At 46.4% G+C, this 25,848-nt stretch overlaps 1 protein-coding gene across 4 annotated transcripts in view; it reads left to right on the plus strand.

Annotated features, from left to right (window-relative positions):
- Positions 1–24,661, plus strand: part of PLCB2 (phospholipase C beta 2) — a 47,423-nt gene extending 22,762 nt beyond the window's left edge. For 2 of the 4 annotated variants that reach the window (XM_080405010.1, XM_080405011.1), the window contains 21 exons: positions 1,847–1,929; positions 2,325–2,409; positions 3,779–3,950; positions 4,816–4,913; positions 5,646–5,742; positions 6,677–6,761; positions 7,195–7,319; positions 8,364–8,518; positions 8,960–9,124; positions 10,230–10,329; positions 10,603–10,707; positions 11,720–11,805; positions 11,903–11,999; positions 13,574–13,627; positions 15,217–15,427; positions 15,663–15,831; positions 17,519–17,595; positions 19,790–19,885; positions 21,062–21,119; positions 21,600–21,686; positions 22,086–24,661. In XM_080405010.1, the coding sequence (XP_080261136.1) occupies positions 1,847–1,929; positions 2,325–2,409; positions 3,779–3,950; positions 4,816–4,913; positions 5,646–5,742; positions 6,677–6,761; positions 7,195–7,319; positions 8,364–8,518; positions 8,960–9,124; positions 10,230–10,329; positions 10,603–10,707; positions 11,720–11,805; positions 11,903–11,999; positions 13,574–13,627; positions 15,217–15,427; positions 15,663–15,831; positions 17,519–17,595; positions 19,790–19,885; positions 21,062–21,119; positions 21,600–21,686; positions 22,086–22,358 (2,478 nt within the window). In that variant the 3' untranslated portion in view covers positions 22,359–24,661. Of the gene's footprint in view, positions 1–1,846; positions 1,930–2,324; positions 2,410–3,778; positions 3,951–4,815; positions 4,914–5,645; positions 5,743–6,676; positions 6,762–7,194; positions 7,320–8,363; positions 8,519–8,959; positions 9,125–10,229; positions 10,330–10,602; positions 10,708–11,719; positions 11,806–11,902; positions 12,000–13,573; positions 13,628–15,216; positions 15,428–15,662; positions 15,832–17,518; positions 17,596–19,789; positions 19,886–21,061; positions 21,120–21,599; positions 21,687–22,085 lie in introns of those variants that run through there. The other 2 variants (XR_013930800.1, XR_013930801.1) reach the window with 2 other exon arrangements.
- Positions 24,662–25,848: the final 1,187 nt, after the last annotated feature.

Genomic DNA, 25,848 nt, shown 5'->3' on the forward strand with positions numbered 1-25,848 from the left:
CAAGATGACAAGTGAATGAATGTGTAGAAAGAATGAAAGATGAACAAGTACGCAATAGTTTGGAGTCTGTGTACATTTTTGGAGTGGGAGGACCAGAAGAGAGGTTGCTGGCTGGATGAAGATGAATGAATGAGGGAAATGCAGGCAGTCAGGTAGAAGCGATGGAGAGGTGGTTGAGTAGATGTGCCCAAATGCACAGGGCTGTGTAGCCAGATGGATGGATGGACACAAACCATGAGGGTGGTGGATTTATGAATAGATGCACGTTAGAGAAACAAACAGGGTGGCTTTTAGAAAACAAACCATTAAAATTGGTTTATTTTCTAACTGGTCTACAGCAGGTTCCTGTGGCTTACAGCCTTACATGGTGGCACTTTGGAAGAATAGGTTTCAATTACATCCCAATTACATGAGTGTGTGGAGTGCGTTCAGTGGAGGAACTGCCCTCTAGCATGTTGGGCAGATGGCTTCCGTGAGGAGTCAGCTCCCAGGCTTCAGAAGCAGAGTGCAAAGTCTGCTTCTCCCTTGGAAGTTTAACCACTTGGCATTTAACCACAGAAGCTACAAACATCTTGCAGGTTAAAAATCGATGCATCACACTTATTTTTTATGCACTCCTTTCTTTACACAGCTGCTGCCAACAGGCAGAGGCACTTCAGATTCTTTTTAAAGCTGTTCATTCTTATTCTGTATCTTCCCCCCAGTTCCCAGGCTTCACTATTACTAAAATATTTTGGGGGCTGGGGGAACCCAATCCTTGAGATCAGAGGTATTGTCATATTCAGTGTCAGTAATTTCCCAAATCCTGTTGTGCCACTGCTGCTTTTTGCACAGCAGTTCACTACAGAGAGGAGAAATAATGACAGCTGTAGCTGCTGTAATTGCAGAGTTCTGCTAAAGCATGTGACTGTACCTCAAGGAAATTACAACCTGTTAACACAGCATGTGCCCAAGTTTTAGTTTCACATAACACCTCGGTCTTCCCCTCCACACCTCTCTCCCTTTCCTACCATTGCCTGTGGCCTTTTAGTAGCTTTTTCTGTAGCTTCTACTCTGAACCTTGCAGGTTTTTGTAAGAGAGAGTCCAAGTAGTGCATGGAGGAGCAGCTGGGGCAGCCTCCCTCAGTGCGAAGATCATGGCTGAACCAGGATGTTGGGGGGGAGTAGGGGACTGTAGCTGCAAAGCAGCAAATGACACTTCTTTGCCCTATCAATTAGCAGCACCAGAACAGAAAATAGTAGAAAGTTTGTGGCAGTTTAACAGAGTCTTGGAGAAAATATGATTATTTTCTTAAATCATTAATGCTGAGAACGTTTCCATGGTACTTGCATTTGAAGTGCCAGCACTGCTGGTTACTGAACATTCTGGTTTTCTCTGCTGCTAGACAGAGGATTTTATAAGCAGATGAAATGACAGAAAATTGGACATGTTCAGAGGTGAGTATAAATAGGGTTTGAAACACTTTAACCTGGTACTGCATACATCTCTCTCTCCCAATTCAAAGTGCGTGTGGCAGCAGCATGACTCTCTGGCAAGGTGCTTTCACATTTGTTTATATATACCCTAAACTATGTAACAAAAATAAAAAGTCTTATTCTTACATCTTCAGCTTTTTTATGCAAGCTATTGAGTTTAGCTGCATGTTGTATCCTCTGGAGCTGGAAGCCCAGGCGGGTATGAAAAAGATGACACTTCTCACCTTTGTACTGGGAGAAAGTTTAGTTACTTTAAAGAGAAGAAGCTCCTGACAGTGATCAGTTTGGAGTCCATTCAGTAGGAGGTCAGCTGCATGTCTCTGCTATTAACGGGCGCTGATCTTTTCTCTGGCCATTGTCTCCCATTTAGGATGCCATTGAGGCCATTGCAGAAAGCGCTTTTAAAACATCTCTCTACCCTGTCATCCTGTCCTTTGAGAACCACGTGGACTCGTGAGTATCTAGTGGTTGGGAGAGCAAAAGGTATACAGGCAAGGGCTGCTGGGTTTTAAATGGGTGCCTGAGCTGAAATGAAAAAATGAAACATGGATTGAGATTTTTGAAGCAACTGGAGGTGAGTCAGAGCTAAAGGATGAGCCATAAGGTGCAGAGTGAGGGTGACCACAACTGTGCAGCCTGTTAGCGGGGGGTGGGGGGTGGGGTGGGGGGCAGAGTATGAACAAATAGGAGCCAGCCTGGGAGGGGACTTCAATATCTGCATAGCTGTCTGAGTGAAGGCAGGAGGTGGTTTTCTGGGTAGAGTACCTAGAGCTCAAGACAGCTGTTCATGCTAAGCTCTGGATTTGGGTATCTGTTCTCCTGTCCACACCTGCTTGATCTCTTTTCAGGCCCAAGCAGCAGGCAAAGATGGCTGAGTACTGCCGAACCATATTTGGAGATATGCTGCTGACAGAGCCGCTGGAAAAATACCCAGTAAGTAGAAATCGGGGAGGGAGGCTACTGTAGAGGTCATTCTGGGAAAATTGGTCACTCCTGGTGCTAGGAGAGGCCATAACAGATGCAAGGCCAGTGAAAGAGAATGCAGTGCCATGGGCAAATAAGCCTGGTTCATAGGAGTGAGGAACATAGTGGATGGGAGACCTCTCAGTTGCAGAGGTTTTCCCAAGCACTTGCCTGACTCTAGTCTTATTTGACACTGTGACCTGAGTGACTTTGGCAACTGAGCTCTAGGTGGCCAAGTTGTACCAGTTGTGTGTTTTTGTACGTGGTACTGTTTCAAATTCATCTGCCAGCACTTGCTTTGGAAAGAAACGGGAACAAGGGCTTAGTAGTGTTTCAGGCTGTTCCTACCAATGCCTCTGAATTCCTGCTTCCAACCTATGCACACAGCTAACCACACACATGGCTTTGTGCTCAGAATAGATGAGTAAAGCTCCCGATCTGCTTGACCCTCCTCATCAGCTTGCTTGTACAAGCATGTATCTTTGCAGACAGTGACATTTTTGGTGATCCCTGTGCGCATTGCTACTTCAGTTACCTTGCCAATGGACACTGATTTACAAATAATAGGCAGTGCCTGTATTCTGCAAAGCATGAGGCAGTTCCTTGGGATATGTAGTGGAAGGGAAAACTTAAGAAACCTAGCCCAAGCATCTATTTTAAAGCACTGAGATCGAAAGAAGAGCTGAAAAGAAGCAGCGAGCAAACTGGCAGTTGCTTGCTGTCCAGACCCATGTCCTTGTCCGGGCAATAGGAAGGGACAGGGTGGGTGTGTGGGGAGAAACAGTTCAGGGTATTTAGTTAAATATGAATAGGCCTGTTGCTATCTGTACAGGGAGTGTAGGTCTAGAAGCACAGTCTGAGTCACACATCCTTGGCTTGCTTGAGCCACCTACTCTGGGATCTTTTTTCAAATCTGCTGCAGGCAGAGTGTTTAAATACAGCCTGAGTGCTGATCTAGGACTGAGGCTCTGGGATAATGAGAGAAGTAGGTGGAATGTGAAAGCCAGAGGTGTGTGGATGCCTTCAGGCCCTGTAGATGTTCTTTTAGCTGTGGTGCAGGATAGGTGGCTGGGAAGAGCATGCCAAGTGCAGGCAGCAGAACATAAGAGGGCTGAGAGGTACCAAATGCTGGTCTGAAACCAAAGGTGAAATCTTGGGAAAAAAATCTGCACAGATACAGTGGGATTTGTCAGCAGGTGGAGAAATTAAAATATACACTGGGTGAGAGATGTGTCCATGTACCAATGGCCAAAGGAATGGTACTGGGAGGGACTGGAGAGATGAGCGTTTGAATTCTGTCGTTGTGATGGAAATTCAGTACAAAGTTTATCTGTTGCAGCTGAAGCCAGGAGTTCCTCTGCCAAGTCCTAAGGATCTCTTAGGGAAAATCTTGATTAAGAACAAAAAGGACCAATCTATGTCTGGGAAGAGGCAGAACTCTTTGAAGAAAGGGAGGAATGTGGAACCAGAAATCATTGAGCAGCCAGCCCCTACGGATGCCGAAGACACCGGTATGTCTGAAGGGAAAATGGGACTAGTACAGCTAGATGAGCCAGTCTGGCCCACTGGAGACCTTCCAAATCAGCCATTAATACTAGCCTGAGGCAAGCCAGTACTAGTCATTAGTTCAGTTATCTCAAGGAGCAGCATAAGCCTGGAAGAGAAATGAAATCTTCAGAATATTTTCAAACACTTTATTCCAACCAGAAGAGACAATCAACTTATGCCCTGCCTATCAGTCAACTCTTCTGCCTGCTCTGAGTTATGTGACTGCATGAGTTGGTAATTCGTTGATACACACTGGCTATTGGTTTCATGGAAGGGTGGATAATTTCTTACTGCTTATAGGTCTATGATAACCACAAATTCACCATGTTCTTCACCCTGAGGTTCGTGAAGGTTTATAGAACCTTCATCCTCACTCTGCTGCCTTTCTCCGGTCTCAAGGCTGTCACCTCTTGGGCTCAGGGGAACCTGTGGTAGGACAGTGTATTTTCAGTCCCTGTCATGGTAGGAGCACCTGGAGTCATAGAAAGACAAGGTGAGCACTGCTACAGAGCACCTAGAAATGAACATTTATTCCCACAGATGTGTGCAACCGTGGTGGGGAAAATAGCATTGTGATTATCACTTGTGGGGGATGAGGGAAGCCTGCAGGAGGAATGATTTGGTCTCTTGACTCTTGCTAGTCCAGAGCATGCTAGTTTGTATTTGGATTTGGTTGATAAAATTGTAGGATTCTTCCATTTACTGTGCCTGCATGACTTGATGGTGAGGTTTTACAGAGCTAAATGCATGGCTCATGCTAGCCATCTGCCATGTCTTGTCTCAGTGTGCTACTGGTACATACTGCTGATGTGGGCTGTGTGTGCTTAGTCTGGGCAGGTGATGTGGCTGAAGAGGAACCAGAGGAAGAGGATGAACATCTCGGAAACCTGGATGAAGAGGAAATTAAAAAGATGCAGTCAGATGAGGTACTGTCAGTTGTTTCTGTTCCTTTTCTGGGGGTTATTTTTTCTGGCCTTCAGTTTTCTCTGGGGCCGTACCATACTGAACAAAGATGAACCCAGAATGCAAGGGGGAATGAACTGTGCTATGATCAGCCAGGGACTTTCCTCCTTCCATGCCACAAGACTTTTGCAGGAGAAACTGAATGAGGGAAATTATGTTGCAAGCACAGAGTTGTTATTTCTGACTCTGCCTTTGATATTCTGCATGACTTGGAGATAACTGTCTTCAGGGTGTTTGGAGAGGCTTAGCCTTAGTCTGATAAAAGTTGTTACTGAAACATGAAGTGCTACTGCTTGAAGGGTGAAGGAGGAGGTCAGCATTCCCTTGAGTAAAAGAATCCATTTCCCATTTCCATCTTCCATCTCCCTCGTATCACTTAGAGAGGAGGGAAAACAATGCCCTTGGTTTGTCCCTGACTCCGTGCTCTGAGAGGTTAAAGAGGTCCTGGACTCCTTACTTACTGACTGAGACCTCACCGTATGCCTCAGTTTTTGTTTTTTCCGAGCTACCTAGAAACTGTGCCCCTGGCTACGCTGCCCACAATGTCACTGTAGGACCTAGAAGCCAAAGAAACTGATGCGCTCTGGTCAGGGCAGCCATCGGAGTTCTGTGATTGTGAAGCCCAGGTGTGTTTTGTTCCATCTTTAGGAAAAGTCTCTTCATATGTCTTCTCTTGGATTTCATTTTCTGCTCAGGGCACTGCTGGTTTGGAAGTGACAGCGTACGAGGAAATGTCCAGCCTTGTTAATTACATACAGCCCATCAAATTTGACTCCTTTGAAGTCTCTGCTGGTAAGTCAAAGTCAGTCCTTTCAGAATCCCAAGTGTTTTCATTCGCCCAGGAGAGCAGTGCTTTCAGATGCTGCTGTTCTCCGCCTGCCTTAGTGACTTGCTTTCACCCATTTTCTGTTGTGCTCTCTCTCTCTCTCCCACAACGTGTGCATGGGCTCAAACACTTCCCTTCTGCCCTCCTCCCTGTAGTAAGGAACTGCTAAGGAGAAGACAGTGAGATGTCAGATGCTGCTCCCAGTTTTATAACTGAGGATGAAAAAACCCAGCCTAGAGGCCAGTGACATCTCAGTGGGCTTGCTTTGCTGCTTCTGGGAGCAGGATTGAGCCCAGCTTTTCTTAATGTGTGTGACTGGCCTTCCTCTTCTGTGGTGGTTGGACAGAGAAACGTCTGAAACACTGGAAATGCATGCTATTCCTTTATACACTATAGGTTCCTCTAAACAGTTCCCACATTTGGGTCTAGCTTTGTGTAAGCTGGTTTGAGTTATGAAGGAAAAGAAAAAGAAAAAAATAGAGGAAGGGGAAACTTGACAAATTAAAGAACTTTGTGTGAGACACTGAATATTGGGATTCACTTGGAACTAAAATTCTAGGCAGGAGCTTTTCTGTAAATGACACTGAAATCCAGGAAGAGATGGGCAAAATTATCGCTAGTTAAGCTTTGTGAGCCCATCCTGTCTGTACTCCATGAGGTTCCTGTCCTGTAGTACACAACCGTGTCTCCCTGGTAAACGTAAATCACCTTTTATGGAGTATTATTCTTCAGTCCCTTTTCAAGGGACCAGAGAAAGGTAAATTGCCTTGATAGAAAAAGGTACGTGGGAGAAGGTGGGCGTAAATGGGCCAGGTGCTTCTTGGGTCTGTCAGTCCCCACACACAGAGTGGGGGCTGGGCATGCCTTTCTTCTAAATGCTTTCTCATCTCCTGTTTCTAGAGAAGAACCGGAGTTACGTCATCTCTTCCTTCACGGAGTTGAAGGCTTATGATCTACTAACCAAGTTCCCAGTACAGTTTGTGGAGTATCCTTTTGGCAACCGTTGCCCAGTGTAGTTGGCTGTGTGAGGCAGGAGAGCCAGTCTGCAGCTTGGGCGAGGCTGAGCTACATCCAGCTGGCTTCTGGCTTCAGGACCTGGTGAACTCTTCATCAGAGATACCGGGTGTACAGGTGCAAGAGGCATGGGATCTTCCAGGGTGGCTTGGGAGCTGTCCAGAGATTCTTGACAGGATGCATCCTGCTGTAGTGAACGCCAAGGCTGCCAGATGCTTTTTTTTTTTTTTTAAGTGGAAAGGATATGGGAAAGGAGCCTGTTGTTGCCAGGGCTTCTCCTCCTGTCTGGAAGGCTCTGAGCGTTTGGTAGCAGAGCCTGAACAATTTTCATGATCTGGATACGTGAGCTAGCCCCAGGGTACACAAGGAGTGCTCCAGACTTGTTTCCAATAGAGCAACTGCAGATATAACAAGCGACAGATGAGCCGGATTTACCCCAAAGGCACCCGGATGGACTCCTCTAATTACATGCCCCAGATGTTTTGGAATGTTGGCTGTCAGATGGTGGCACTTAACTTCCAGACCATGGGTGAGTGTCACACTGTCCTCCAGCTTCTGAGCGGATGAGGCTGTGTGCTCGCATTCAGTCTCTTCCTTCACTGCTATTTCCCACCGCTGCTGTTTCCCTGAACACGTTTATTCTGTGTGCCTTCTCCCAAAGTTGTGGTCTTCTTTGACTCCATCTCCACAGACCAAAAGCACTTTTCTGGGCCCAGCACAAACCTGGCATACAGTGCCTGGGATGCTGGCCCTACACACTTGTGCATACACGCATGTATGGACTTGCTGTCATTTAGTGTCTGGGTACCCTCTCTAGCTGCACTGTAATGTGATGTCGGACTAAATAATGTGCAGAAATGCACCAGAAGCTCCTGCTTCCCCTGATTGCTTCCTCTTTTGCGAGGCAGCAGGCAGAGCTCCATCTGGCTACAGGACTGGCCTGTCTGTGCTGTTATTTCCGGTTATTTTAACCTGAACAGGGAAAAAGAGCCTTTTCTTGCTGCACCACCAGCATGAGAAGGAAAGAAAAGCCTCCAGAGAAAGCGATTCTTTACCCCTCTTCATTCCTCAAGGGAGTGTCTTATGTATAGAGAGTGTAGGAGACTAGCTGTAGGTTCAGTAGGAGAAAAAAAGCAGCAGCTTTAAAAGAGAGTGAGAGACTGGTTATGAAGAGGGGTGAAGAAGGGTGCAGAAACCACAAGCCAGCGTTCTCAAGAGAAGTGGCAGAGGAGAGGAGGCCCAAAATGAGAGGGGGAAGGAGCAGAGGGACTCAGACAACTACTTACTTCGCACCCCAAAATAGTGGGTACTCCTTAAAGTAGGTTTTAATTTAGTTCTACCCATGACTTATGGTGCAATCATAAGCAAACCACTTACCTTTCTTACAACAGCTGCTGTAATATTTTTCCCTGTAGGGTGCTGAAAGGCTTAATTAGTTTTTGAAATGGCTTTGTGAGCCTTTGGCTAGCAGGGGCTGTAAAAATACAGCATCCTTCAGCTCACTCGTAATGCACAAGCCACCTGATGAGGTCCCACAGAAATTTTTCTCACTGTGTTTTTCTGTCTATCTCAGATGTCCCCATGCAGCAGAACATGGCTCTGTTTGAGTTCAACGGCCAGTGTGGCTATCTGCTCAAGCATGAATTCATGCGGCGGCCAGACAAGCAGTTTGACCCCTTCTCTGTGGACCGCATTGACGTGGTGGTGGCAAGTACCCTGTCTGTCACGGCAAGTACAAACTGTGGTGCTGTTCCTCCCCTGACAGCCAGTTCCTGGCACCACATATATAACTGGCATCTATGTCCCCACTATTTATTACCCAGTAGGGTTCTTAGTGGCAAATGAACTAGGAGAGTCCTGTGGGAGAGTGTTACCATGGCAACTCCCAGTCTTTTCGCTATTTTAAATTAATCATAATCGCATGAAAACAGAAAATTAGCATCTGCCACACAGAAGCAGCCAAGGCTGTGATGATGGGGAGGGAGGAGGCTGGAGGAAGTGCTGAAGCAAGAAACATGGGTGGAGGTAAAGAAAAGCCTATTGTAGATTGGAAGCTGCAGTAGAAAAGATGTTTTGGGGTGGGAGAGTGACTTTGGGGTGAAGGTGTGGATGGGCTCTTCTGTTTTATTCTTTTCAGCAGTTGTTAATTATGTTTCTGTTTGTTTGTAGATACTCTCTGGTCAGTTCCTCTCAGACCGCAGTGTGAAGACATATGTGGAAGTAGAGCTCTTTGGGTTGCCCAGGGACACAAAACGCAAATACAGAACCAAACTGACCTCCACTGCCAATTCCATTAACCCTGTATGGAAAGAAGAGGCTTTTGTTTTTGAAAAGGTAATAATGTTTGATAGTAATTTAGACAGAGAATTCCTAAAGGTCCTGTTGGCCACAAGCACTGCTTCTTGAGAGGTCAGTGACAACAGAAGGAGCTCCCTTCTGGAGATCTGAGTCACAGCTTTAGACATACAAGGTGTTATGTGTTGCATGCTCAGATAATATCCAAATGACAGTATCCAAAACAACTCTCCATCAGGATTTCCCTGAGCAGACAAGGGGGTAGCTGGGAACATTTCTGGAAATAACGGGCATCAAAAGTCTCGCATTTGTGATGCACTTCAAATTGAATTGACTAATCAGCTTTGAAAACTTCAAGCACCAGGAAGCAGAGAGGAATAGAACGTCTGTGGTTAAACTGTAAATGAGAAACAGACAAACTGGAGAAGTAATGGGATCAGTGGGAGGTTTTCAGTTGTGCTAGAATAGAGAAATCTGCCCTCTCTCTGCAAGAATTCAGTGGCCACTAATCCGGCTACAGGGTATGGGGAAGTTAAGTCAAAGGTGATAGTAACGTTTGACCTTTCTGCAGTAAGTTATAAAGGCGAAATACATGTTACGCAATTCACCTCTGTCACGCACGCAGTGAAATAGCAGATATTTTCAGCCTACTTGAGATGTGGTAGATAAATATTATCCTCATTTCAGAAAATGCTTTTCAGGCTGCAGTTCTGGCACAGTAATTTTTAGTTCATTTTATTGCAGAAGAAAATGGGGGAGGAGAGAGGCAAGAGCCCTTATGGCAAAGTCACCATGCTTGCTAAATTACGCTTCCGAGTTCATGCCCTCCTCTGGTGAATCACTTCATGGAAGCTGTGCTGTGGAGGTGTGTTGCCCCATTTTTTCTTTAGGTAAACTGCCCTCCTGTGATTCCATGTAGACTGTCCTCTGAGAAGCCTGTGTTTCATGGAGTCTGTAGATTGAGTTGTGTCTGTGATAAACTGTAGCCTTAAATTACAAGGTGCAGAAATAGGCTGTGATTTCCTTGGAGAGATGGTATTGTTCTTTTGGAAGGAGGAGAGAGTGAAGTTCTACTTAGTGAAGCTGCTAGGCTGTTAGGAGTTAGAGGTGATGACATTGGTGCCTTACTCTGTTTTCCCCTTAGATCATGATGCCTGAGTTGGCGTCTCTTAAAATTGTGGCTTGGGAAGAAGGAGGGAAGTTCATTGGACATCGCATAATTCCCGTCATTGCAATGCATTCAGGTAAATTTCTTGGAAATTCCTTTAGCTTTTGTGCCCTTGAGACCTATTCATTGGAAGCTGTAAAGAAAATAGGAACATCTGCATGTTTTGCTACTTAATCTCCATTCCCATAGGCAGTGCAGCCTTCAGATTCGTCCTGCTGTAGTCTTGGCTTAACTCCATAATACATTCACCATGCCCTCCTGCGAAGAGGGACTTGTTTTACTGTCGGAGCACACAGCCCAGAAGGGACCGGGATTCGGCCAGCTTACCTCTTCTGCTTTCTGCTTTCAGGCTATCACCACGTTTGTCTCCGCAGCGAAAGTAACATGCCACTCACCATGCCTTCTCTGTTTGTGTACCTGGAAATAAAGGACTACATTCCTGATGCTTGGGCAGGTAGTACATGTTAGAATGCACGTGGGGGGATGCGCTGCCTTTGTCCAGACTCAGATCTAGAAGCATTTTTCCAGCCCCGGGGTGCTTCCCTGCTGCACCCTTAATTCCTTGTCAGGGTGGGGCTCGAGCACCTGCCAGCATCCCATCACAGCCTTGCTTTCATCAGGGAAAAAGTGGGTGGCTGCGCTGTAGCTGCACCTGGTTCCCTGTACAGGCCGTGGCACTGCCTGACGTGCAGTGCAGATGTCACTGTCTCCCAGGTTTGGGGTGGGTCAGCCTCTTCACTGCTTTTATTCAGAAGCAGGGAGAGGTTTCCTTGAGTGAAGAGGTGGTAACTCTCAGGGGCTGTTGAGAATAGGGTTTTAGGGAGCACAGGAGCATTCTTCTTCCCCCTTTGAAGAGAGGGAGGTTCTTGCTGATACTGAGGTAGAGTGATCCTTTAAAAAGGGGATGGTCAGACGGTGAGATATGAATCAGGAAAGAAGCCCCAGCTGAGGTATTAACAGCAAAACTTTTTAACAATCATGATCAAAGCCATGCAGAATGTAACAGCATCAACCACAGAAGTTCTTACGAATACTTCTCATGTTTACTCTCTCTTCCCCTGTGTACAAATGAACCTTAATCAGGGGGGAAATCCTGCAAAATTATTGATTTAAAGACATGTTTGTAAAAAAAGACCAGGTTTGTACAGCACTGGACTGGAACTGGAGCAGGGAGCTGTGCAGGTTAGGAAAATCTTAACCTGGCTTTGGATTTTGGGAGCACTACGGTCTTTTCAGCTTCATAGCCCTGAGCATCAGTTGTGAGCCATCATCTGAGAATGGGACTGAGGTGGAAACGGTCCCCTCCTTTGTGCTGTCAGGGAGAAGCTTCTGCAGGCAGAGAATACAAAATACCCCTTCTCCACAATTTCCTGTCCCAGGCCAGAAAGGAAACCAGAAGGCAAGGAAAATCAGAGTACAATGAGGTTTTTGATAATCCGAGTAAAGGCCTCCTCTTTTTTTTGTAGATCTGACTATTGCTCTCTCCAACCCCATTAAGTTCTTCAGTCTGCAAGACAAGAGATCGGTTAAGCTAAAAGATGGCTCAGCGGAGGTAAGACTTTCCAAGGTCTGTCATTGTCTCTAAAATACATTGTATGAATCAGCCTGAAATAATAGAGCTTTGATTTACTTCTGATCTTTCGTTTTAGAGGCTTGGCACACAGAGGAACTTCCCATCTGCTGAAACTAATGGGGTACCAGACTCCACTGGGAGATTCAGCATTCCTCTTTCTAATGGGCCTGCAGGTAAAGCTGTGGATGTGGGGTGAGCTAAAAGGGGAAGCCTGTACACTCAAAAGGCTGGAAACAAGCAGTGCTGGGAGGGTGAAGATCCTTGGTAATGGGGTCAGAACCTCTCTGGTCAAGTCACCAACTTAAATTCTAGTGCTTGTCATTAATGGCAAAATTTGTAGTTATCCCCTGACTCCTGGGCTGGAGTGAGTGTGACGTGCATACTGCTTTTATTCCACAACAGAAAAGTAATCTCAGGTATCTACTGAGAATACCGGTAAACAAGCTGAAGGCCCAACTGGCGCAAACACATCTGTCCCCTCCGAGGCAGGGCTAACATACCAGGGTAGTACTGCTCTTCCCTGTGCTACCTTACGTGTATGCTGAGGACTGTGACAGATGACCTCAGTTTTTCAGGTTCAGCCCTGGGAGATGATAACTACATTAAGAGGGAACCACTGTCCAAGGAAGAAGTGGCCTGTGACAGAGATGTAGTCTCTTTAAGTGTAAAATCAGAGTTTGGACATGGATTTTGAGCAAAGACATGATAATTCTGGGTATTTCTGAGACAAAGCTTCTAAGATCTGGCTTGGGTTTATCCCACAGTACCTCACTGCCCTTCACCTCTTTGTTGTTCTTTTCAAGGGTCTCTCTTCTGTGGATTACTGTTGATTTCTGACATTTAAAATATGTTTAGATCCCCCTGAAACTGCACTTGCACCAGAGTCCAGTTGTATAATACTTCAGAGCTTTAAAGATTAGTAATTTTGTTCACCAGCTCAGATGAACACCAGGCTCTTTGTAAGATCTATTACAGGATCAGAGTGAACAGATCCCACATTGGGTGTTCTGCAAGAGTGGGAGTAAGAGCACCTGTTTTTTGACCACTAGATTAAATGGGGATCCATTAACATAACATTATATTAACATTAACATAACATTAACATTAACATAACATAACATTAACATAACAGAAAAACTGAAAAGCTGAGCTGAAAAAAAGTTATGAATTTGCTTTAATAGAAACCAAAAGGCAAAGTCAGCATTTATTACTAGGTTAAAGAAGCTCTAGCAGAGAAAGATCTTCTTACAGTATGTTTCTTCCATTCTGGCACCTTCTTGGCCTTCAGGTTGGGTAAAAGCACATCCCCTACCATACACTCAGATTACCTCGCTATTGTGTGTTACGGTAATTGACAGCTAATCAGTATTTCTTCTGTATTGACTGTATCAATGTGTTTAGTGTCCTTTGAAATATGTTGGTATCTAAACAATTAGTTTCCTCAAATTTCAGACCAGAATATCCTTCTCACCTAATCAAAACAAGTTTACATGTGCCAAATCATCGCTAGCGATATTGAGCTAATACAAAACAAAAGTCTTTTCTCTGACAAGGCAGAGAACGCTGCTCCCTTTCCACTCTGCCTGTTTACAGAGTTCCCAAGCACTTAAGCATCTCAGCAGCTTAATTCCTTTGTATTCACACCAACATCCTTTGTGTGGCCCATGCTCTTGAGCTCTCTACTGTCCATTTTCAACCTGAAGGTCCAAGATAGAACATAAAGAGGAACTTCTTTTTGTGATTTCAGGAGCAGCGGCGTTCACCAAGGACGAAAATGTGATAGAAGTGACGCAGATTGCAGGTAACTCCTCCTGTGTGGCTCACGTGGGCTGAGGCCCTGTCACTTATCTTACATTCCCTCTCTGCACAATTCCTGACTGGGATAGCGATGGCACCTGTTTTGCAAACTAAAAAAGACCTGACCCAACCCTGCCTGTTGTAGCCAGCCCTAAAGGCAAACCACAGGGATCTTTGGGCTCAGGGACCCAGTTTTGCTGCCTGTGGCACCGTTTGCCCATTTTGACAACCGCTGTGGTGTGTGGTGAGCTCTCGGGCTGGGACTGAGCTCACAGCTTGTCTCGAGGAGAAGAGAGGCTTGGAGTATGCCCTGTGCAAGCTGGGCCACTGTTACCTGCACGGGTAGGTCGGGAGATCTCTGGGCTGCTCCAGCTTTAGCCCTCTGAGGCTGCTGGCTGCAGGAACGCTGCTGCAAGTCAACTTTATAGCAAAGTGGGAGGCTGGAGCTGTCACACGAGTTCTGCTCTGGCCACATTCGATGGTTCCTTTGCCATCACTAAGCCAGGGGTAATGTGGCTGCAGGTGGCCTTCAGCACACGTGCACCCTGTAATAACACATTGTTCACCTGCTTTTCTGTGTCTTAATGCAGTGTAATACAAATTAGTACAAAACACTAGTAACCAGCGTGCCTAATTATGCCACAAAACTGTACTGAAGGCACATGCATGAACTTGTTGCGCTCAGGATAGATTGCCAAGTAACTGTTACAGACATCAAGTTTTGTTTTTGAAAGTTATTTCTAAAGAAAAGGGTTCCCCAGTACAGAGCTATGATTACCTTAAATACATACTCTGGTAGAAGGTGTCACATAATATGGAAGCACAGTGGGCTCAGGGCCGAGAGCCTAGGCTCGCTGTCGGAGGGGTTACATTTAAGCTGTACGCTTCGCTTTCCGCAGTACGAGCCTTTCAGAAGGAGCTGGACCTGCACAGCACAGCATTATGTCGCAGGCGCACCTGCAAGTTCGCTTACTTTTTACACATTACAAGCAAAAAAGAAAAACAAAGTTACTTCCCCTGAGAAGATAACTCCCTGTGGCCTTTCTGCCACAGATAACTGCATCTGACTGACTTGCTACTGCCAGATAACACGTTCTCCAGCAGTTCCCAGGCATCCTTCCCCTCTTGTTTTCATTGGCCTCAAAAGCCCTGTCATTTATTCCTCCCAACTGAAGAAATGCCAGGCATTAAAACTGGAAGGGATGAAAGCACCTGTCATCATAACTCAGTTCTGCAGAAAAATCACTAATGAAATAACAAAGCTTTTCCCTTACAATTAGAGCTGCCAACTAGCTTAAAAACTGCTATCTTTGGGATACCTAGAATTGTGGAAAAGGGTACAAGGCATTAAGACAGACTGGTACATCACCACTGGCATGTTCCTCTGGCCAAAATACCACAGGGCAGCGATTCCTCTGGCCATCCCCGTGCCACATAGCCACCAGATGACAAACTGAGCTGCGTGCAATGCTGAAAAGAGGGAGGAAAAGCTGAATGAAGGCAGTGCTGGAAAAAACTGACCCCAGAAGGCATCACAGCAGGTTGAGAAATGCCATGTGAGTACAAGCAGCCTCTCTTTGTTTTGTATTTTAGAGCCTCAGACAGCCAGCCTCACAGAACTGCAGCAGATGAAGCTCTTTCTGAAGCTGCTGAAGAAGCAGGAGAAGGAATTGAAGGAGCTGGAGCGGAAAGGAAGTAAACGGAGGGAGGAGCTGCTGCAAAAATATTCTGTACTCTTTTCAGAGCCTGTCTGCTATGGAGGCAAGAAAAGGATGATACACGCTAGGAAAACCCAGAAGAAGAGGTAAATACAGCATGGGGTCTGCAGCAGGGGCCTGACCTGTGGGCTACCCCAGACCAAAAAAGAGGAACCCCCAAGAGAAACGGGGCTCCCCTTTGAAGGAAGCATGGAGTGGTGCAGACATCCCCGTCTCCGTGGGTTTATAGGGTTTTGGGTGTTCCCACTGAGCGGTGGGTAGGAAGGTCAGGATTGTATCAGCACCTCTAGAAGCAGCACAGCTGCTGTATCTGTTCTGCAGGAGTTTGACAACAGGTGACGTTGGTACCTGTGCAGATCCTGTAGAAATGGCGGAAGGCATCGATAGCCGAGTTTTGGAACTGAGAGAGAGGCTGGAGATGGACCTCATCCACCTGGGGGAGGAGCACCACGATGGGATTCGAAGAAAGAAAGAGCAGCACGCCACAGAGGTACGGACTGCAAGCGTTGACAGAAAATGTAGCCTAAGAGAGCCCCTGCAAGGACGGCCTGAAAAACCAAGTTATTCACTAAACTGTGAGCTTGGAAATGTGGCCACAAGGCAGAAGACGCTCCTCAGAGCAATTTCCAGGTCTACACAACATAATTGAGAATGTAGGTAGTGGTCCTTATTTGTTAGAAGCTATAAAAATACAGCAGAAACATTTTTATAGGTCTGCAATTTGAAAAAAATCAAGAAGCACTGCCCTGGAGCATATCAGGCTCCATCTGCTTAAACTCTTCTGGTAGCTTAGCTTGGAGTTAACTTGGCATTTACCAGCTTCATACACTGCCAGGTACCAATTTTTGAGGAGCATGGCTACGTGAGGTAGTACCATGCTTCTCACGGCTCCCTGCTTGACGCTGTACTGTCAGAGCTGGGGTGACAGGTATGTTGAAGCCTTGCAGGTTCACCAGTGGCAACCGTCAGAGCATTACAGACACACCATAGGGGCAACCATGCTCACCGCTGTCATTCAACCAGGACAGATGACATGGGAACAGAGCAGCCCCACCAGTGCATTCAGTGCTTGCCATAGCTGTATCGGTGCCAATACAATGAAAGCCTTGTGAAGGACAGTACTCCTAGGAGCCCTTAGCACTGATAGCAGGGCTGGGTCTCATTCCCCTTGAAATCTGGAAAGTGTTTTGCTGTTTGACTTAGTAGAAGTCAAAGTAGGTGTCCACGTAAGGTGTTGCAAGCATGTTGGTGTTTCCCATACCCTCAGACCCCCGCCTTTAGCCAACACCAGCAAGAGACGCAGTAATGCCTGTGAGAAAGTGCAGTCCGCAAGGTGGTGGTGATAAATACAGCGTACACCACATGTTCCAGTGAAAGGGGGACAACTCCAGCATTTGGAAGCCTTTTCTTACCATTATTTTCCAAAGGAGTTAGCATCACGCGTCTTCAGTCTTGGATTCCCTGGTGTGCTTTGGCTTGACAAGCAGCTTGCAAGCCGTCTACAAGACTGGCTGTTCTAGCCTTTTTACCAGCCCTGAAGGGAAAAAAAAACACCTCTTGAGAACTAGCTTACCTGGAAATCATGCTTATCACCAGAGGGAGAAGCCAAAGGAATAAAACATTCTTGTCTCACAGCTGTCAAAGACTGTGAGATTTAGTGAGCAAGGCTACGAAAAGGAAATCAAAACCCAAGCTCTCACTGCGCAGCACGTAGCCCAGCAGCCAGGGTGTCCCTTTGAGGCTGTCCCTGCGGGCAGCAGTGCGGGCAGGCCTGACCACTGAGGCGCATCTCTCGGGAGTTTTCATGGAACTTTGTTTCCACAAGAGAGAAGGCCCATTCCCTTGCTGCTAGTCTCTGTTGTTTAGAAGGTAAGCTCTGCTGCTGACTCCCACCTTCCCACAAGTGCGGTGAATCTGGTGATACCTCCTGCACAAGGAGATAGGAAGCTGTCCATAAAGATAACCTAGAGGTGTGTGACAGGGCTCACAGGGCCCTTGGAGCCCTGGTGGAGCCAGTCCACCAGCACGGTGCGATTTGTGTGCACATCTGAACTCATGTCGTGGTGGTGCATGGGCCTGCACAAAGCTTCATGGGTTGGCTGTGAGACACAGATACGGATGGTGTGCTGTGTCTCATCTTCGTTTTAGTTTTGATCATCTTTTCTTCCCTTGAACAGCAAGTTACCAAGATAACAGAGCTTGCCAGAGAGAAGCAGACAGCTGAGCTGAAGGCACTGAAGGAGGCATCAGAAAGGTAAACTTAGTATTTAAATAACAAAGTAATAATGCATAGCTCTTATCTGGGGTAGCTTTCTTGCTAGAGTTCAAAGCACTGTACTACAGACAAGGAGTGAATACAGGGGAAGAGAAGCATTTCTTTTTCTCTGGTGAGAAACTGAGGCACAGCCATGTGACACAGGGTCTCACAGTTACACGATGGCAGTGGTGGGAAGACAGCTCTTGTCTTGTGACCTCCAGAGCAGCATTCCTGCCACGAGGCACAACAGCAGCCTGGACTGACTAATTCAGAGAGATAGGAAATAAGACTGCTGGTCACTGGATGTCATTTCTACATGCTGTAGTCAGTACATCACATATAATCCCTCCCAGGGACTGATCAGCTCAGTCTTTTAAGTGAATTGAGCATCTTGGCTCCAGTACTTAAATAAACTGGCAGAATCAATTCATCAATTTCTAGCCAGGCATTCATCCATTTGTTCTTGCGGTAACTTTGTCCTGAAGCTAAATCCTCACTCATTCCTCCTTCCTATTAAATCCTCTGTCAGCCTTTAGTTTCCAAGTCAGGCAAAACTTCCTCTATTTGTGTCCTCCATCAAGATGGATTCTTTTTTTCTCTCAGCTATTCAGCATATTCAGACAAGACCAAGAAAAACAGGTTGAGTAGCTAGGTAATGGTTTGCTATAAGTACGATGTCATTTTGTACAGTCACATCTAAGGCTGGCTGTGAGGAGCTCCAAAAGGGTGTAAAGATCTTGAGCAACAGTCAATAAAATGGCAGTTAAATTCAGTATGAGTAAGTAAAAAATAATGTGAATGGAAAAAAACTAACCGTAAGTTAACTGCACACAGGGGTGAGCTATTGTCACTCAGATCTTCAGCTGCTGTGGATGCTTCTCTCAAACAGCTCATCAATCACAACTCTGCAGTGGCCAAAGTGGCAAATAGAATTTGTAGAATTTTATGGGGGAAAAGAGAGATTCAAAGTCAGCGTTACGCCACTAGATCTGTCTCCACAGTGCAGTCACCTTTTCAGTATGCCATCTTGAGCAAAAAGCTTTGAAAGAGCAAGAAGGGGGTGGCAAGGATAGTCAGCATTGAGGAGTAATTTCTGCACCAAAAGAAATTAAATGGGACTCAGCTTGGAGAACAGATGATTGAGGGGGATGTGACAGAAACATGTAAAATCATGAATGGTATGGAGAAGAAGAATAGAGAAGTGATTACTCACTGTTTCTCATAAGAGAAATGTGGGGCAGCCAGTGAAGTTCTCAGGGCGTACTTCTGTCACACAGCATATAAATTAAGTTCTTTTCCTATCACGGCAAGGAGCTGTGAAGTCCAAAAGTAGAGCTAAACTCCAACGTATGAGAGACGTTCATGGAAGATAAATGCATAGAGGCAGGAGGATAAACTGGAAACTGGGAAGGTGAAGGAGGGAAAAATTACCCTACGCCTGCTCTTTCTTACACTTCTCTTAAGCCTGTGTTCCCTTCCACTGCTGGAGGCAGGACACCAGACCGATGGGCTGCAACCTGCTGGCTGTTCTTATGTCCCCCTTAGCAGCTGTCCTGTGTCAGTCATTTTGTCCATGGATGGGCAAGATGAGGTGCTGGTGGTGTCAGCAGCCTCTTACGCCCTGACACAAGCACCTTCCTCTGTCCGTGACCTTCTGACATGCAGTTAGCATTTTTGATGGTGACATGTGCTTCAGACAGGGGCATAGGTCTTAGGTTTTCTGTGGATTGTTCTTTTAATCTTCCCTACTGGTTGATCAAATGCCTTTTAAGTGTTCATGGTTTCTGTTTTGCAAGTCACATCCCAGAGTTTATCCACCTTTCTGCTTGTTTCAGGTCTCCTTTTTAGCTCTGCCATACAGACATGTAGTTCCTCCTTTTGTAATTTAGCAGCGTAAGTACTTTCAGCAAGTCTTGTGCTGCCCCAGAGGAACCCCATGTAGGTATACAATATAGCATAATTATATAACATGTTTTCTTCTGTCCCTTTGTTATGACTCCCTTTTTAAAAAAAAAAAAAAAGTTACAGGACTTAAAATATTCTTAAGACTTAGGGCTTTCTGCTGCTCAATCACTCAAACTTTGCTTTTCTAGACAGTAGAGCACTCTAGAGAGCAGGTGTGGGAGGGCCATTTCAGTCTCTGGAGTTTGTAACCAGGCCTGTCTCTCACAGCACTCTTTTCTCTCCACAGCAATATTAAAGACGTTAAGAAGAAGCTTGAGGCAAAGAGAGTGGAGCGGATCCAAACCATGATGAGGAATACGAGTGACAAGGCTGCTCAGGAGAGGTACCGGGGTAGATGTTACTGGGTCTGTCTATGCAGAATGCTAGCTGTCCTGCTCCAGGCAGGCAGCAGCGCTGCACCAGTCTCTGTCACCATCAGGGAAGCTTCTGGAAGGACCCAAACAAGTAGTGGCAGAGCTGTAGGGGTCAAGGGGTGGGTGCTGGCCTGCCCTCATCTCCCGGCTTAATGCTTTTGCTCCATTGCATTCCGGTACGCAGGCACATATGCAGTGAGGCCAAACATCTGCTCCCTAGCTGCAGCGATAACGTCATTCCTGCAGTTGCTGCTGACGGTGGCTTCCAGAGCTTTCGCTGTAGGCTTAATTTTTTTGTGTAAAGCTGTCAGCAAAATTGGTTTCACTTACTGGACTTCTGAATAGCCTGAGAGGAGTAGTGCCTTAGAAATGCCCCTTGCCGCCCCTGCTGGGAGTAGGAGCTCGTGGAATGCAGAGGGAGAGCATACAGATAGAGAAATTGGACCTTGAAGACGACCCTTCCTGTGGCACGCACCCATCACTTTGGCTCTCCTGCGCCACACCTAAGCTTCTTGCTGAAGTGACAGGCACCTTCCAGTCACTTCAGCTGAAGGCTAAGAGCACTTCGAAATACCTGCTGCCTCCCATCGTGCCTGGGTGTTTATCTGCCCTAGAATCAAAGGCAGGTCTTCCCCAGCCTCTCTAGAATCTGTGTGTAATCAGTGCCAGCAGCCCTCTCGGTTAAGAGGTTGTGTTTGGGTATATAATGGCTGCCACCTGCCTTCCCCTTCACTGTTATAAAAACAATATTCTGCTACTGAGCCTGTGTATTCAAGTACTGCGTGACACGAATCAGTTTGCAACAGCTTCACATGTTCAAGGGTACAGAAGAGCGTATGCTGCCTCCTTTCCTTCCGGCTCACAGCAAGGTCCCTTTGCTGTCTGTTAAGCTGAAAAAAAATAGAATTTTGCACCCAATTATTTGGTTTATCTCTCAGTCAAATTTGAATGGTGTTTTATTTGCCTTTCCTGAAATTACAGCAACCTCTCTGTGTGGGAGGACGCTAGGAGAGCATAACACACCTGTCTGTGTGGGCACTAGCAGTCCTGTCTTACTGTATGGCACTTAATATAAAACTTGTTTATCAATACTGCTAAAGATAACAGATGAATTATAGGGTTATTTACATTTCCTTTCTTTAAAGGTTGAAGAAAGAAATTAATAACTCTCACATTCAGGAAGTGGTGCAAACAATCAAACTGGTAAGTTCTTCTGTGACAGTCTGCCACAGCATCTCTGTTTTCTGCAAGAGGGTGTCTTGGGTACATCCTCAGCACGTCTCACAGAGAGAGTGTCAGTTCTCTGAGGTATTTAAATCCTGTTAAAATGCTACTGCATCGGGGGCTCTGAGTACGTACTTCAGACAGCCAAAGCACAGCTGAAGACAGCTACTACCTTTGCTAAAAGGCCGCCGGTCCGTAAGGGTCTAGTGAGCTCGCCCCAGGTCAGAGATGCAGTGCAGAGAGCTGTCCAGGATACTTCTCATTTCTAAATCAGGGGTTGTTTTGAAGCACAACTAGTTAACAGTGTAACCCCACACCTATTTCATGATGTGCAAAGGTGTACGGAAGGGGGGAGCCCCTAGGGGTCTCATGTTTACCCTTCAGCAACCCACCCCCTTATGGGGGGAGAGAGTGAGAGAGACAAGTTGAATGGTTTCTTAATTTTTTTTCTTTTTAAAGATGACAGAAAAGACAGCCAGGTGCCAGCAGAAACTGGAAGAGAAGCAGGCAGATAATCTGAGAAGAATCAAGGAGAAAGAAAGCCAGGTAAACACAGAAATTAATCTCGGGGTCAGTGCTGTCCCTCAGTACAGTATAAATCCCAAACACTGTGGGGGATCAGGCTTCCTTGCACGTTCTGTAATTGACGCTACACTCATCCTACACACACGCACATACACTTCAGCCACCCACTCCTCAGTATGCTGGGAAAATGAATGAGTTAGAAGGTGGTTCTGCAGGAGCCTACACAGACAGAAATCAGAGGAGCAGCACTCCTACGCTCCCTGTGCCAGCACTACCATTCATCTCGGGCTGAGAACACAACTGTGAAGCGCTAACATCTCATCATACCGGGCGCTCTCAGAGCAGGTCTTTATACCATGCTCAGACTAATGTCTGCTCAGCTTCAGTGCTTGGAGAGTGATTTGAGGTCTCTGTTTGCAGCTCCAGCAGGATGCACTGGCAGAGTACGAGGAGAAACTGAAAAGTCTGGCTGTGGAGGTGCAGAGTATGATGAAGAACTATGCAAAAGCAGGCTTTTCTGGAGAGCCAGAGACTCAGAAGCAAGCAGTTCAGAGCATTCCTGAGGGAGGACAAGGCTCTACAGAACAGCTAGAAGAAAAGATCCCAGTGGCAGAGGTGTCAAGGCTTACAACAGCCATGCCTGAGCCCCCAGGAGCTGAAACAGATGGTGAGATCGAGGAAAGCAGATTCTGAGAGACGCTTCCCCTACTTACTGTTCCATTTCAGGAAGGAAGGCTCATGGAGGTGTATACTGAAAGACCAGCTTGACAAACTACTGCCATCCCTTTGCACTGTGGCAACTCCTGAAATCCTTCAGGAATTTACTACTTTATTATCCTAGGTGTCGGAAGTAGTCTGAAGAGATCACCCTTCAGAGAGTGCTTCGCTCTCTTTGTCTTCCACAACCTAAGGTATTTAAGCAGTGTGTAAGGGCCTGCGGCTGAAGACAAGCTAGTTGTTGGCATCCACAGCAGCACCTACATTAATATTTTAGTCTGGATTCAGACTTAAGTTTTTAGAGTAAGTTCCCTCCTCAGTTGTCACATACACTTCTTCAGAGAGTGGTCTCAGAGCCAGGTCCCTTTGAACAAAATGTAACTGGGAGACGCTGCAGCAGCCCACCTAATGTGCTCCAACCACTGGGAGCTCGCCCAGCACAAAGCCTCCTGAAAGACATCTATGTGTGGGCGGCAGGTGCTCGGCAAAAACTGTCATCATCCCTCTAAAGCACGGTTCCTTCTGGCAACACTACTTGCTAGTGTAGATGCAGCCTCTGTTTATAGGAGGAAAGGTCAGTTTGATGAACCTCATACCATTTTCTGTCAGCGTACCATTTCCTTGCACAACCAGTGTTGGCTTTTTACAGCCCCCGTCAGACCAGGGCAGTTTTGAGTACATTGGTATCCACACAACATAAACCAGCATTTCCTCCCGCAGAAATGTGCATTGCCAGCGGTGTAGCTTGCTTGCTTTCTAACCTCCCTTATTCCCAGGGGCTGATTCTCACTCCTGATTCTGACTCTCACAGGCCTTCAGGCAAGCTCTCAGCTCTGGATCTCATGAAGACCCAGCAAGTCTTGAGCAGACTCCTTGGGCAATTAGAAGGCAAACTATGAGGAGTCAGAGCCTCATCCTTTGTTCCAGCTACCACAAAAACACTTGCAGAGTTCTCTACAGCAATTTGACATTTTTAGAACTTCACTGAAACTTTTTCTCATGAAGCTAAATTAGTTCCATGTTATAGGCTTAGGATAACAACAGTTAACAAAATTTCTAAACTGTTTGAAAATAATTTTGTTGCTCACATAAAAAGCCAGCCAGTTACACTGCCGGTAAGTTTCCGTTACACAGGAAGCTGCATGGCTTATAAGAAAGCACATTGACTATCCATTCCAGCAGCAGAAAGCGGTTCTCTGGAGCTGCTTTTATATGCTGCCATCTCAGTTAATGGCAACAGGGCTCAGCAGTGCCCTGTAGAAGCTGTTCCTTGCTGCTGGGGAAACCCAATTGCTCTAGGACCTTGCGGGGAAGACTACACGCTTTGCCTGCTGTCTGCTCCCCCTTTGCAGGAGCGCTGGCACACACCTTCCCTCAAAGCCTCAGTCACTTCCCCCTCCCCGTGAAGCGTGCACACCTGTAAGGAGCAGCAGGTCCATCCCATTGCACAGCCTGACTGTGAATGAGAACTGCCCGTGACTGCAAAGGGCGGATGCTCCCCAGGCTCTCTCAGCCTCGCACGTACCGGCTGCTGTCTGCTTCGCTAAGAGACCCGTCCAGCAGGACACACTTGGCGGTCCACGTTGCCAGTTTCTTGGTCTTGACTTGCACAGACAAAGGGCAGGTTCCCCTGAAGCCATCTTTACCCTTCCACTTTCCAGGACAGCAGAGCCTTCTTTCGGGAATGCAGAACTTGCACCAGTGCCCCCTGCCTCCTCACATACTTTCTCTCACCTGCTTTATGACCTTGTGCACTGAACAGCTTTGACACAGCGAGTTCTCACTCATCCAGCAGGAAGGACCTGGTAACATATGGTCCAGCTCTTTTTCCGAGCACCATTTAAGACAGACTTTGCTTATGGATCCTAAAAAAAGCAGGAAACAGCAATAATTCAGTACAGATCAGCCACATCCTGGCCTTCCACATATCCCGTCCTGAAATAATGTTAGCCTGAGAACTGGAGGCTGGCCTGCCAAAGTATACTTGCACCAGGTCACGGGGACCCTGTGAAATGGGGTGCTTGTGGTCACCAGATCTCACAGGTGGGGGCAGGACACACACACACAACCGGACCTGGCACCCCTGCCCCCCTAAAACAGAGTCAGCCCTGCCCAGGCATACATCTGTAAATAGCAGGACTTCAATTTAATTAAAAGGTATGCTGAAGGATACAAAAGGGAATAGGAACTGCAGCTTTTTTACTACAAATGCATATCCTAGAGATAAGATACTGTAGGTCAAATCTTCCAGATTGTTCAAGGAAACAAAAAAACCCAAACCAACCCCCCTAAACATTGCTGAGGAGAAATGGGGGGACGGGACCCCCAAACCTCAGTCTGCCACTGAGCAGATCTGTGACTGCTGCAGCCCTAGCACCAGCACAGCCTAGAGAACCTTGTGCTGATGAAGCCCACGATACATTTCTTTGGCTGTTCAAACCTCCTTTTACTGGTACCTTAGAGCACCGCAAAGGTTGAGTGTCCTTAAACCCAGCCATAGAAGAGACAGGTGAGACCATGGTCTAAAATAGGAGCTTTTTCCATCCTCTTGTTACTAAAATCTTTACCCTTGATTTGAGACAGTACCAGAAGAGATGTGTTCCTGACTGCAGCAACAGTCTCCCCAAAATTTTAAGTGCCACACTGCAGTGTGATGTAACAAAGTCCCCGCTTACCCCTCAACTGGTTCTTCAGGTTTCTGTCTTTTCTGGAAAAGCAAACACAGTCACAGCAAACCTACAGCACGCTGTGGTTGCTACAGGATAACAGTTACACCTAGAAACTGCAAGGATAAACGCATTATGAAGTGCTGCTATATTAAAAAACCCCAACAACTCAAGTAGGTATGAGAGACAAAACGTTCCAAGCCTGGTCTGACAGCCAAGAAGAGCCCATGCCTCCCCTATGGTGTTAACATATTACTGGAATTATGTATTGTAAATTTCTGACTTATTTATTTTCTAAAAAATAAAACATCAAATTTCTTAAAAACTTGGCTCACCTTCTGGTTTTTAATTGCAGTTAGTGGGTATGGGAGCAAGTCCCAAATGTTGCCCAGTGTCCGCACATGTTAATAGAGACATCCAGTGCCCAGAGTTTCTGCCATCTGTGCTCACCGTTCTCAAATTCAACTTCTTTATTTATTAAATATGCCGCGAAGTATTTCTTTAAATATAATAACCCTCTACACACATTCCTGTGCATTAGCTCATCCCAGTCCTTATCGTACTTAATAACCAAATCTAGCAAAGCAAATTACTCGGAGTCCACATACCCCTCCTGATCTCCCTGCCGTTACAGGCGACCTTGCCTCACTCTGAGATAGTGGCTGCCATCGCCGCCTCCTCCTCCTCACAAGCACAGGTCAGAAGAGCCCTGCAACAGGAGTCAAAGCGGTTCTGGTGAGTTCACACTCCTCACGCTGGCTCAGAGCGGCACAGGGGCTGGCCAGAGACAGACAGGCCCT

Source organism: Falco punctatus (genome assembly GCF_963210335.1).
Source record: "Falco punctatus genome assembly, chromosome: 10".
NCBI classification, from domain to species: Eukaryota; Metazoa; Chordata; class Aves; order Falconiformes; family Falconidae; genus Falco; species Falco punctatus.